Genomic DNA, 13,773 nt, shown 5'->3' with positions numbered 1-13,773 from the left:
GGTTTCACTGGATTTACCCTATACAGATCTGGACCAGTCCCTCCTTTTTAAGCAGAGTTACCACTGGACTGCCTCTACCATACAGGATACAAATCTTGCGAGGACTCCTTGCTAATGCTGCCAGGACTGGTAATATTTCACAATTGCTGGATAATATACCGGGACAAATACCTTTAAAGGCTTCTAAGTAACAGTGATTCTCAAGAGTGAAGTGTGGGATATCCTAAATAAGCAAATGATCATCTGAATACTGTTTTTATTTGCGTACAAGCATATTTCAACTACGTATCTATACATTCATTCTTTTTAGAAAAAGAGAAGATATTATTGTTTTAATAAATGTTTCTTAATCAAGTCATGTGTCTATATGATATATCTTTATATATAAGATATATATATTTTTTATATTATATCCCTTGAACGATTGAATACACTTCACACTAGCGCTGTTTTCTATTTTTTTTACTGTTTTGTCATACAATAAGGAGATAACACCCTCCTTTAACAGCTGCTAACTGACAAGCGCCACTTCTATTTTCTTTGTTTTTTCCATTCATTTTATAAGAATTGTTTTATGCTAATATCCTTTCACTGCAAAGATTTAACTATTTTTCAGATAGTGGTTGATGGCCATGATATACAATCTCTGAATGTCCGATATTTCAGAGAATTGATTGGTGTGGTTAGTCAAGAGCCTGTCCTGTTTGCAACAACCATTAAGAACAACATCAAATATGGCAGGTTAGATGTGACCGATGAAGAAATTGAAACTGCAGCTAAAGAAGCCAATGCCTATGATTTCATTATGGAACTGCCTGATGTAAGTATCTGCAGTCTGAAAGGAGGGGAACTTTTATATTATTATATAACTAGCTGGCATACCGGCATTGCCCGTGAGGGATCGCAGACCCGTACTGCACATGTGCAGTAGGGGTCAGGTGCATTTGCAGATTCCCGATAATCAGGAATCTTCATGATCCCTGTCACTGTGTCCGCAGCTGAATCATCCACTGAAATCACTCTGCAGACCAATTTGAAGACCATATCTAGCAGAGATGCACCACATTGGAAATACCAAGACTGGAGCTCATTCCCAGACAGAAGGGGGCCCACCGGCAGTAGGGGGCGTACTGGCAGTAGCACTGTGTGGCTCTAATCAATCTCCCCTGCTGTTTTGTAATCTCCGTATGCTAAGCTTTGCCAGGATCAAAGATTGTGGAATGATTATGTTGTCTGCCACAGTCTAAATGTATTGACTGCTGAGCTGCTCATGAGCCTGCCAGAGTGTGACAGTGGGTGTATGAAGCCAGCCCCTCAGCCCTGGAACCTAATTTAAGAGTGTCTCCTGGTATTATGGGATTGTGTGACAGAGTGACCCACTTTCTCACTTATTTTATAGATAAGCCATTTATCCCAACTTAGAAAATGCCAAAGTCAAAATTCCCAAACCACAGTCTTGGATTATTTTAAAGCCGTCTATCAGTTGAAGATTTTTAACTTGCAATAGCAACGTAAACATAATATACTAAAATCTCTGACTACTACTACTACTAATAATAATACATAGAGGCCTGTTTCAGAGGTGGACACATTTTCTGTTGGCAATATGTGTGTACAGGTTGGATAATGTAGCAGAGTTACTGTACATGCCAGTGGATGCCCTGAGACTACAAACAGCCCAGTTGCTTAACCAATGGAGTGGTTTATTGATGTTAAATGAGATACAGCTGTACTCACTGTTATTTACATTGGCTGGATGGAGTGGAGCTTGTGAGGAGCGAGGTATCAGGCTGCTCCCCAGCCAGAGAGTGTTTGCAGGTACTGGGCAGCGGGGCCTAATCACTGTAAGGCATGGATATTGCAGGCAATCTCACAGGTAAGACTTGTATCTCTCTCTGTGGCAGGCTAACACAGTGAACAAGCCGGCACAGCGCATGCGCAGTAGTAGCCTCAGCAGCCATTTTGGTACAGGGAATGAAGCCTTCTTTGAGGAGTAATATGGAGTCTGTGCAGTAGCGCTCTCCATGTTCCACACCGCCACCAAAAGCTTCTCCATTTTACACAAACATTCAATTAAAGCTTTTCTGTAGCAACCTGAAAAGAAAACGGTTAATCACATAATAAAACATCAACATATCACGAGACTTCGAGTCAGTCTTCTTGGTAGACACATCAGCAAGGAGCCCCTCACTGACAGCATTCAACATCACAAAAGTCTCTGTACCCACAAACTCAGGATTGACGTCACACTCACGATTTTTGATGTCTTCCACTCTTGAGACTTTTAAATCTTGCAAAATTCCTTTGTCTATCTTGGACTCCCATTCACACCAGTCGGACCTTGACTTCAGTCTATGGGTGTGTAAAGGTTTACTAAATTCAATATTTGCAAAATTCCTTATCATAGCTATATTTGATCTTGTAGAAGAGCTTATCTGTGGCTGAATGTCTATGCTTGTAGCTTCTGGTTCAGACACTTCTTCAGCTGCTGGCATGTCTAGTGACACATACAGTACTTCTTCTGCATATCAAATTCCAGCTTTTCTGTAACTAGTACTGTTTCTTTGAATATGACATATCTTGACTTGACAAGCTTTCTTGCACTTGGATTCCATAATCTGTAACCTCTGCCAAGCATGATTCACTTCACTAATTTTTAATCCAGATTGCGTCTTCTTTCTTTTGGTTCGTGTTTATATAGGCAGTACTTCCAAAAGATCTGAGATGCTTTACACTTGGTTTCCCCTTTGACCACGCTTCAATTGGTGTTTTATCCTTTAGGGCAATTGTGGGAGAACAGTGTTTGTGATAAACTGATGTAGACACAGTTTCCATCCAAAGATGTTTGTCTTGCTCATTCACTTACACCATTTTGCTCAATAGTATAGGCAATGGTCAATTGATGCTCTATTCCATATTTTCTCAAGAACAGTTCTGGCTCTTTGTTCGGATATTCTACACCATTATCATATCTCAGGGTCTTAGGTTTGTGGCTGGTTTGATTCTCTACAAGTCTCTTGTAGTCTGCAATTTTCCTTACTATTTCAGACTTCTCTCTGATAAAGTATATGTGTGTCATTCTTGTTAAGTCATCTATGAATGTCACAAAGTATCTGTATTCACTTACTGACTTTACTTCCATTGGCCAACATACATCTGTATGTACTAACTCAAGTTGTGCTGTAGCTCTTCTTGCTGATTTAGGAAATGGCTGATGACTTTGTTTTCCTACTATACAGCTCTCACATACAGGCTTCTCTGTGCCAGTCACTGACATTCCTGTTACCATCCCGTTCTGTAATATCCAAGATGACCAAATCTTCTGTGCCAGAGTTCTAGTGACTGTGACTCAGTTGTCATCATCACATAACAATGCTGTGTATTAAGGACATACAATTGCTGACACTTTGTGTCTGTAACTATTACGGTCCCTTTTCTGTTTCGCACAATGCACTTTTCTTTAGCACAGAGAACCATGTGGTCTCTCTGTTCTATGACACTTATGGCTATAATATATGTTCCCATCTCTGGCACACAAAGCATAACTTGGATTTCTGTTCCTTTTGCTCTAGTCCCAATCTTCAAGCAGGCTTTCATTGTACCAACTTTTGTAGCTGAAAACACTTGGTTGGCAATACCTTTGAGTGTGATAGTTAAATTTGGTTAATATAGAGAACCACTCCTCATTACAGATAAAATTATTTGTTCTGCCTAAATTGATATGTCAATAATCCTTCCTGTGGCTATCTGTGACATTCAAGTCTGATTCATCTTTGCCATTGCATTTCTTAATTTGCATAGGATTCATATACTTTTACTTGAATTCAAATGTGTTGTGACCTATCTTGTGACAATTGTAACACTTGAACTTGAATTTTCTGAATTTCTCACTCTTATGTGTAATGAAGTACTCTCAGTGGTTGACTCACAAGGCAAGCATTCTTGGAACTGTAGTAAATTTGCTCTGACTGATTAGTTTTGTTGTGTTTGCTTCCAATATAGGAAGTCAAACTCAGGTGTCAAGTTTTGCAGCATCGTTGTAGCAATCTCTTCATCATCTACTTGCACTCCAACAGACATTAGTTTCTGAGAAACTGATATTATTTTGTCAATGTATTCACTCATACTGCTGCATTCACATCACTTGGTATTGAATAATACACATCTTAAATTAATCCTTCTTATGAAACCTCCGTTTTGGTATGCTGCCTGCACTGCTGTCAACAAGTCTTTTGCTGGCATCTTCCCATGTATGTTAGAGTACACATATTGCTCAACACTTAAGCCAATAGTAGCCATGGCTGTCTCAGTGTAGTTTGGCTTTGGACTGTCACCAGGATCTACTGTCACTTTCCATAATATTTTATGCTTCAATTGACTTTTGATAGCAAATTTCCATGTTGTATAATTTTCTGCACCTTTTATCTTGATAAACCCCATTATGGGTGTAGCTCCTGTGTGGATGCTTCTCAAAAACATAATTGTGCAACCTCTCTGCTCTAATCAGCTTCACTGCTGACACACTGCTCTGGAAACACTCTGCACTGCACTCTCTCTTTGTTCTGTAGAAGTTTGTGTCTTACATGTGCCTAAGATTGTGCCTGTATTCTGCCTTTGACATATTAGTGGCTTGGTACCTGTGTGTCTGGGCCCATAATCTGTTGGAAATATGTATGTACACGTTGGATGATGTAGTCGAGTTACTGTACGTACCAGCAGGTGCCCGAGACTTCGAACAGCCCAGTTGCTTAACCAGTGGAGTGCTTTATTGAATGGTTGAATGGAGCGGAGCAGCTCACCGGCCAGTGAGTGTATACAGGTACTCGGTAATGGTGCAGAAACACTGTCAAGTGTTGATATCGCAGGTAATCTCTGAAGTGTTAAGGAGCTAGGAGGAAGACTTCCATATCATGTTGTGGCACTCTAACACAGTGAACAAGATTGCCCTGCTCATGCACAGTAGTAGCCTTGGTGGCCATCTTGGTACAGGGAATGAAGCTTCCTCAGTAGAGTTATATGGAGTCTGTGCAGTAGCCCTCCCTATCTTCAACAGTTTAGATTTTTTTTGCAAATTGCCAATGTTTTCTATACTGTGCATGCATCTGAGCTGCACTGTTGATGTGCCACAATGGTCTTGTGATGGCGGTCATACTGTGGATTAGGATGCAGATTGATTAACAGATGTGATGCAGCCAGCAACTCCTTCTTCCGCAGTGTATCTGGCCCCAGTGTCTTACTTGTGACCGACATTCTGAGTGACCATAGGATTGCTTAGAGGCCCAATAGTGAGACCTATGTTCGTCTGATGCTGCGTCTTTGTATGCTAGCAGCGGATCTGAAAAGTCGTCAGTGGGCATCTCTGTACAACAGACGGCGGCTGCGAAATGGCATATTTTCTCATGACCGCTGCATACGAGATCGCAGCAGCAACGGGCATTGCGTCACCTCTGAATCAGGCCCACAGACATAATTTGGGGAATCAAAAGTCAATGATTTATTGAAATAAATTTGAAATTTAGAACTGTGGTAGAAAGGTGGCAATACAAGCATTCATCCATCAACTGCACTCAACCGGTAAAAAAGACACATGCCCCAGATAAATTTGTGTCAGTATATCTCCAACTTGACTAGGCCATACCTTATGAGCTGTGAAAACTAGCCTATAACCCTAGACAGTGCTCCACAACACCTTGTGCACCACATGTAACCAAGGGATGGCTGGCAACTTTTAGCCTGGGGGGCAAATGCATGCAGGCGGCCCTGGCAGAGGAGTAGCATGTAGCCAGGGTGCCCGAAGAACGTGCGTGCTACGGCGCCGCCCCCCCTCAAGTGTTTCAGGGAGGAGGCGGGTCCATATGGGATTAATGTAAGGTAAAAATAAAGATTAGGGGCAGCCCCCTGTCGTAGTGCCCATATGCAGTGCCCCCGTGTGCCACAGGAGAGAACACCCTTATGCAGGCCTCCAGTAGTGCCCCCAGTAGTGATCCCCCCTATGCAGTGCCCCTTGTGCCCCCAGTAGTAAGCCCCTTATATAGTGCCCCCAGTAGTGGTCCCCCTTGTGCCCCCAGTAGTAAGCCCCTTATATAGTGCCCCCAAGAGTGGTACCCCCTATGCAGTGCCCCTTAAATAGTGGCCCCAGTTGTAGTCTCCCCCCTATGCAGTACCCCAGTATTGCCCTTTATATAGAGCCCCCAGCAGTGGTCTCTCGATGCAGTGCCCCCAGTGGTAGTCCCCTCCCCCTATGTAGTGCCCCAAGTAGTAGTCCCCTCCCCCCTATGCAGTGCCCCTAGTAGTAGTTCCCTCCCGTTGTAGTGCCCCTAGTAGTAGTCCCCCCCTTGTAGTGCCCCCAGTAGTAGTAGTACCCCCCTTGTAGTGCCACAAGTAGTAGTAGCCCCCCTTGTAGTGCCCCCAGTAGTAGTAGTCCCCCCATTGTAGTGCCCCCAGTAGTAGTAGTCCCCCCCCTTGTAGTGCCCCCAGTAGTAGTAGTCCCCCCCCTTTGTAGTGCCCCCAGTAGTAGCCCCCCCCTTTGTAGTGCCCCCAGTAGTAGTAGTCCCCCCTTGTAGTTCCCCCAGTAGTAGTAGTCCCCCCCTTGTAGTGCCCCCAGTAGTAGTAGTCCCCCCCTTGTAGTGCCCCCAGTAGTAGTAGTCCCCCCCCTTGTAGTTCCCCCAGTAGTAATCCATCCCCCTGGTAGTGCCCCCAGTAGTAATCCCCCCCTGGTAGTGCCCACATAGTAATCCCCCCCTGGTAGTGCCCACAGTAGTCCCCCCCCCCCCAGTAGAGAGACTTAATAAAAAAAAAAAACACTTACCTGAAACTCCCGCTCCTGGTCCCGACGCTTCTACCGGCTCCTCCGGCCGCTTTGCATTATGGGAGAGACGTCGTCATGACGATGTCTCTCCCATTACCCACTGCGGGAGCCGGAAGATGGCTCCCGCAGTGGGAGCAGAAGCAGCTGATGAGAGTCTGACAGACTCTCAGCGGCTGCTGATTACAGCAAACACACAGCTGCCGGCTCCGGCGGCTGTGTGTTTGTGCTGTGTAGCGCTGACCGAACTCCGTCCGGTCAGCACTAAACACGCGGTGCAGTCTGTGTCACAGTGACACAGACTGCCCGCGGCCCGCATGACGCTGCGGCCCGGGGGGCACATGGCACCCTGCTCCCCTGCCCAGCCCGCCACTGCATGTAACTGCAGCCTGCCACCAAAACCAGACAACCGTACTCCTGCCCAAGCGCCGACCACTGGTCAGCAAACAAAGTGAGAAACTGCAGTCTCACAATTACTGGTAGTTTTATCACTAATGAAAAACAAGCTGAAATAGTTATGGTCACTACTAATACAATTTATTAAGGAACCTATAACTATATTAAATATTTCACAGAACATTAACATAAAACTACAAAATGCCATATAGCAGTATTTCAAGACAGATATCTTGTTAGTAAAAGGTTCAGGTCTTCTTTTTAAACTGTTGCCATTTTGCATTAGTTTGGGGTTCTTTGGCTAATACAGGCGGATAAGTAGGAGAAAGATCTGATTCAGGGATGCACTTTGGTTGCAGCTAGTAAACAGCGTCCTCCAATAATGTTGCATTTGCCCAGAGACTGTTTGTCCTCTGCCAATGAACAGTTTAAATTACCAATGCTGCATTTTGGAAATTACAAAGAAGATCATTGTCTTTTAACTATGGGCCTGATTCAGCAAGAATCGGGGCAGCAAGCGCGTACGCAGTTCTGCTGCAAAATTATGCAAATGACTGTGATTGCAACGCTGACGCAGCACAACACAAAGATGCCCACTTTCCTTTACTCACATCCGTAATACCTTGCAAGTCTGTGAACATCGGTACCATCAAGTACCATCTGAACCTCACACATAATTAAGGCAGTTCAGACCTTACCCAGAAATTGCTAAACTTCCTGTATATAGCTAGGGAATCGGTATGATTTACCGCCGGCCGCAAATCCCGAAAGCGGAAGCCCGGCAGGAGTGAAAATCCTGAAGTTACAAAAGGTAAGTATCGCTAACCTTTTTTTACCCCCTAACCCTTCCTTAGGGGTGCCTAACCCTAACCTCCCCCCCAAGTGCCTAAACCTAACCCCCCCTTCCGTGCAGCCTAACCCTAAGTCTTCCAGGGGGGTGCCTAACTCTAACCTCCCCCCGGGGGTGCCTAACCCTAACCCCCCCTTCCCCTACCTTTGATCAGTAAGCCGGGTGTCGGGCTCCCGACGTAGGTTTAATGATAGGCGTTGGGATTTTGACACCTGTCATTAGTACCCTGCCAGGATTAGACAGTCGGGATTTCGTCCGTCGGCTTCCCAACTGCTTCCTGCAGCTAGAGCTCATGCTGCGTATGCCGACGCTGTGGCTAGTTTATGCACACCCCTGTAACAGCGTTGAAACGCGCTGGCTCGCCTGCGTTTCTCCGTCCACTCCCCCCCCGTCATCAGCCCCAAACAGTACCTCTTGTCAATGATTCTGCGATGGGTCTGCATAGTCACTGCGATCGCAGTCCTGATCGCAGTGGCTGGTTTGCACTATGATGCTTATGCATGCGCAAATGGCAACAGTCGACCGGGTGCATGCGTTTTTGCACTTGCGATCCTTGCTGAATCAGGCCCTATGTCAGTATTTATATGTTGAATATTTGCCAGATACAAAACAGTCATGTTCATAGGTCCAATCGCCTGAAGTCATTTTTTGTCTGACTCTTTCTCAGTCTCTAGATATAAAATTATACACATTGTGTCTTGTCCTGTTTACTTTTATTTTCTTATACTGCTTTAGAAATTTGAAACTCTAGTTGGGGAACGAGGGGCACAACTGAGCGGTGGCCAAAAGCAAAGGATAGCGATAGCCAGAGCCTTAGTGCGAAATCCTAAAATACTTCTGCTGGACGAAGCCACCTCTGCTCTGGATACAGAGAGTGAATCTATCGTACAAGCTGCTCTAGATAAGGTAAAAGTTACAAACGCTGATTCTGTCATGTGACGGAAATGACAGAGGTCACATGACTCTTTCTGTTCAATAGACGCAGACTTGTTTTGTGTGTTCAATCATCATCAGCTTCTATAACAGCAATAATATCCATTTTTAGGCCAGTAAAGGACGTACCACTATTGTCATTGCTCATCGTCTGAGTACAATTTGGACAGCGGATCTAATTGTTGTGCTACAGAACGGCGCTGTGGCTGAGCAAGGAACACATTCTGAATTAATGGAAAAGAAAGGAATCTATCACTCACTGGCAACAGCTCAGGTACATTTATTTACAACGTAGAATACGTAATGATGCAGATGTGAAATTAATTCATTTTCCATTGTGCTCCACTTACGTATGTGTTCTCACTTACTGGGCACCTGTAGACCATATGGCACAAGACGCCTGGTATGACTGAGATGCACAGAGGGGATTAGCGTACCGTATTTTTCTTTACGTTTTGTATCTTAGTCACATCACAGGGGCAACGAAAAAAGACGCTGGGTTGTGACTTAACTCTACATGAATTGGTTTTTACTAGGGGTGTGCACCGGCCACTTTTCGTGTTTTGGTTTTGGATCTGGATTGGTTTTGCCAAAACCACCCTTCCGTGTTTTGGGTTCTGGGTTTTGTGTTTTGGATCTGTATTTTTTTTAAAAAAAGCATAAAAACAGCTAAAATCACAGAATTTGTTGGTTTCTCTGCTCCTATGCTATTATTAACCTCAATAACCTTAATTTCCACTCATTTCCAGTCTATTCTGAACACCTCACACCTCACAATAGTGTTTTTATGTCCAAAAGGTTGCAACGAGGTAGCTGGATGACTATGCTAAGCGACACGAGTGGGCGGCACAAACACGTGACCCATCTAGGAGTGACACTGCAGTGGCAGACAGGATGGCAGTTAGAAAAACTAGGCCCCAAACTGTACATAATGCAATGAAAAAAAAGAAATGCAAGATGGAATTGTCCTTGGGCCCTCCCACCCACCCTTATGTTGTATAAACAGGACATGCACACTTTAACAAATCAATCATTTCAGCGCCAGGGTCTGCCACACAACTGTGGCTGAAATGATTGGTTCGTTTGGGCCCCCACAAAACAAGCTGGCAATTAATGTGTCCCTGCACAAACTGGCTCTACGGAGGCAAGATGTCATCCTCATCCTCCTCATCCACCGATTCCTCACCCTCTTCAGTGTGTACATCCTCATCCTCACAAAGTATTAACTCGTCCCCACTTGAATCCACCACCACAGGTCCCTCTGTACCTTCTGGAGGCTGGTCTCCCTGGAAGAGCTGATAATTCATTTTGATGAACATCATCTTCTCCACATTCTGTGGAAGCAACCTCCTACGCCTTTCGCTGACAAGGTTCCCGGCTGCACTAAACACTCTTTCGGAGTACACACTGGAGGGGGGGCAACTCAGGTAAAATAGAGCCAGCTTGTACAGGGGCCTCCAAATTGCCTCTTTTTCCTGCCAGTACAGGTATGGACTGTCTGACATGCCTACTTGGATGCTGTCACCGATGTAATCCTCCACCATTCTGTCAATGGTGACAGTATCATATGCAGTGACAGTAGACATGTCAGAAATTGTTGCCAGGTCCTTCAGTCCGGACCAGATGTCCAAACTTGGTCCTGCCTGCCCTGCATCATCGCCAGCGGGTTGCTTAGGATACCTAAGTTTTTTCCTGGCAGCCCCAGTTGCGGGAGAAAATGAAGAAGGAGCCGTTGACGTGTCACGTTCCGCTTCAGCTGACAGTGTGTTCACCAGCAGGTCTTTGCACCTCTGCAGGCTTGTGTCGGCCAGAAAGAGAGACACCACATAGGCTTTAAACCTAGGATCAAGCACGGAGGCCAAAATGTAGTGGTCTGATTTCAACAGATTGACCACCCTGGAATCCTGGCAAAGCGAATTAAGGGCTTCATCCACAAGTCCCACATGCCGAGCGGAATCGCTCCATCTTAGCTCCTCCTTCACTTTCTCCAGCTGCTTCTGCAAAAGCCTGATGAGGGGAATGACCTGACTCAAGCTGGCTGTGTCTGAACTGACTTCACGTGTGGCAAGTTCGAAGGGCTGGAGAACCTTGCACAACACGGAAATCATTCTCCACTGCGCTTGAGTCAGGTGCATACCCCCTCCTTTGCCTATGTCATAGGTGGATGTATAGGCTTGTATGGCCTTTTGCTGCTCCTCCATCCTCTGAAGCATATAGAGGGTTGAGTTCCACCGCGTCACAACCTCTTGCTTCAGGTGATGGCGGGGCAGGTTCAAGAGTGTTTGCTGGCGCTCCAGTCTTCGGCACGCAGTCGCTGAATGGCGAAAGTGGCCAGAAATTTTTCGGGCCACCCAAAGCGTCTCCTGCACGCCCCTGTCGCTTTTCAGAAAATTCTGCACCACCAAGTTTATTGTGTGAGCAAAACATGGGACGTGCTGGAATTTGCCCAGATGTAATGCCCGCACAATATTGGTGGCGTTGTCAGATATCACAAATCCCCAGGAGAGTCTAAGTGGGGTAAGCCACTGGGCGATGATTTCCCTCAGTTTCTCTAAGAGGTTGTCGGCGGTGTGCCTCTTACTGAAACCGGTGATACACAGCGTAGCCTGCCTTGTAACGAGCTGGCGTTTCTGAGATGCTGCTACTGGTGACGCTGCTGCTGTTGCTGCGTAAGGTGATACATCTACCCAGTGGGCTGTCACAGTCATATAGTCCTTAGTCTGCCCTGTTCCACTTGTCCACATGTCCGTGGTTAAGTGGACATTGTGTACAACGGCATTTTTCAGGACACTGAGGACACTTTTTCTGACGTTTCTGTACAGTCTCGGTATCGCCTGCCTAGTGAAGTGGAATCTAGACGGGATTTGGAACCGGGGACACACTACCTCCATCAATTGTCTAAATCCCACTGCACTAATGGCGGATACCGGACGCACGTCTAACACCAACATAGCAGTCAAGGCCTCAGTTATACGTTTTGCTTCAGGATGACTGCTGTCGTACTTCATCCTCCTCGCTAAGGACTGTTGGAGGGTCAATTGTTTAGTAAAAGTAGTGGTGTTCCTACTTCCTCTCTGGGATGATGAACGACTCCCAGCAGCAGCAACAGCAGCAGCGGCAGCAGTAGGCGTAGCAATGCAGGATCCTCCAGAGGAATCCCGGATAGGAGAGTCAGTCATGCCAGTGACATGGCCTGCAGGACTACTTCCGATCCTGACTAAGGAGGAAATTGACGAGGAGGGAGTTGACGGTGTGGTTTGCAGGCGCTTGGATACAACAGGACAACGGGATTTAGGTGTCCCTGGACTGCTTATGGTCTTAGCCAAAGTTTCTGAACTTGACAGTAACTTTTTATGAACGCGCTGCAGGTGCCGTATAAGGGAGGATGTTCCTAGGTGGTTGACGTCCCTACCCCTACTTATTTCACCTTTACATATGGTACATATGGCAAGACAGTTGTTGTCCGGATTTGGATAGAAATATTGCCAGACCAAAGAGGTGGAATGTTTGGTCTTCTGCCCAGGCATGACCGTGATGGGCTTTTTCATCCCACGGACAACAACTGTCTCCCCCGGAGCCTGATTTAAACAAACCACATCACCATCAGAATCCTCCTCGCCAACTTCCTCCTCAGCGCCAGCTACACCAGTATCCTCATCCTGTTGTACTTCAACAGTGACATCTTCAATTTGCATATCAGCAAGTGGACTGTGGGTGCTCCTTTCAGCACTTGCAGGGGGCGTGCAAATGGTGGAAAGAGCCACCTCTTCCCGTCCAGTGCTGGGAAGGTCAGGCATCGCAACCACCACCACACTTGGACTCTCCTTGGGGATTTGTGATATCTTCTTAGAAAGCACAGTTCTTCGCTGTGCTTTTGCCAGCTTAACTCTTTTGATTTTTTTAGTGGGAGGAGGGCTTCCATCGTCATGTGAAGCTGAACCGCTAGTCATGAACATACTAGGGATCGACCTTAGCCGTTCCTTGCCACTCCGTGTCGTAAATGGCATATTGGCAAGTTTACGTTTCTCTTCAGCTGATTTAAATGTCTTTTTCAAGGTCATTTTCCTGAACTTTGCCATTTGGGATTGTATGTGCCCTCTACTATGACATTGGGCATCGGCCTTGGCAGACGACGTTGATGGCATGTTATCGTCTATGTCATGACTAGTGGCAGCAGCTTCAGCACTAGGAGGAAGTGGTTCTTGATCTTTCTCTATTTTATTTTTATCGGAGAAAGTTTGGTCCTCCATTTATGTTATATCGATTTGATATATACGTGCGGCTAAACACAGAAAATAATTTTTTTTTTGGTTTGGACTGGAGTGTACTTTGGGGGTTACAGCACCCTTAACGGTCAAGCCAGCCGGCCCTTTACTTATGACACAGGCGTACGCTTGGCACTATTTTGTTGATGCACGTGCGGCTACTGCGCACACAATTCACAAACACAGAAAATAATTTTTTTTTTGGTTTGGACTGGAGTGTACTTTCGGGGGTTACAGCACCCTTAACGGTCAAGCCAGCCGGCCCTTTACTTATGACACAGGCGCACGCTTGGCACTACTTTGTTGATGCACGTGCGGCTACTGCGCACACAATTCACAAACACAGAAAATAATTTTTTTTTGGGTTTGGACTGGAGTGTACTTTCGGGGGTTACAGCACCCTTTAACGGTCAAGCCAGCCGGCCCTTTACTTATGACACAGGCGCACGCTTGGCACTACTTTGTTGATGCACGTGCGGCTACTGCGCACACAATTCACAAACACAGAAAATAATTTTTTTTTT

General features: G+C 45.7%; 1 protein-coding gene across 2 annotated transcripts in view; it reads left to right on the top strand.

The window, feature by feature from the left end:
- Positions 1-13,773, top strand: part of LOC148476983 (ATP-binding cassette sub-family B member 5-like) — a 118,445-nt gene that overhangs the window by 70,311 nt on the left and 34,361 nt on the right. For both annotated transcript variants that reach the window (XM_088457391.1, XM_088457390.1), the window contains exons 14-16: positions 617-820; positions 8,787-8,957; positions 9,097-9,258. In XM_088457391.1, the coding sequence (XP_088313517.1) occupies positions 617-820; positions 8,787-8,957; positions 9,097-9,258 (537 nt within the window). The remainder of the gene's footprint in view (positions 1-616; positions 821-8,786; positions 8,958-9,096; positions 9,259-13,773) is intronic.

The sequence above is a fragment of the Taudactylus pleione genome, unplaced genomic scaffold, assembly GCF_031769625.1.
Source record: "Taudactylus pleione unplaced genomic scaffold, aTauple2 ptg000758l, whole genome shotgun sequence".
Taxonomy (NCBI): domain Eukaryota; kingdom Metazoa; phylum Chordata; class Amphibia; order Anura; family Myobatrachidae; genus Taudactylus; species Taudactylus pleione.
This window is presented reverse-complemented; position numbering and strand designations above follow the sequence as displayed.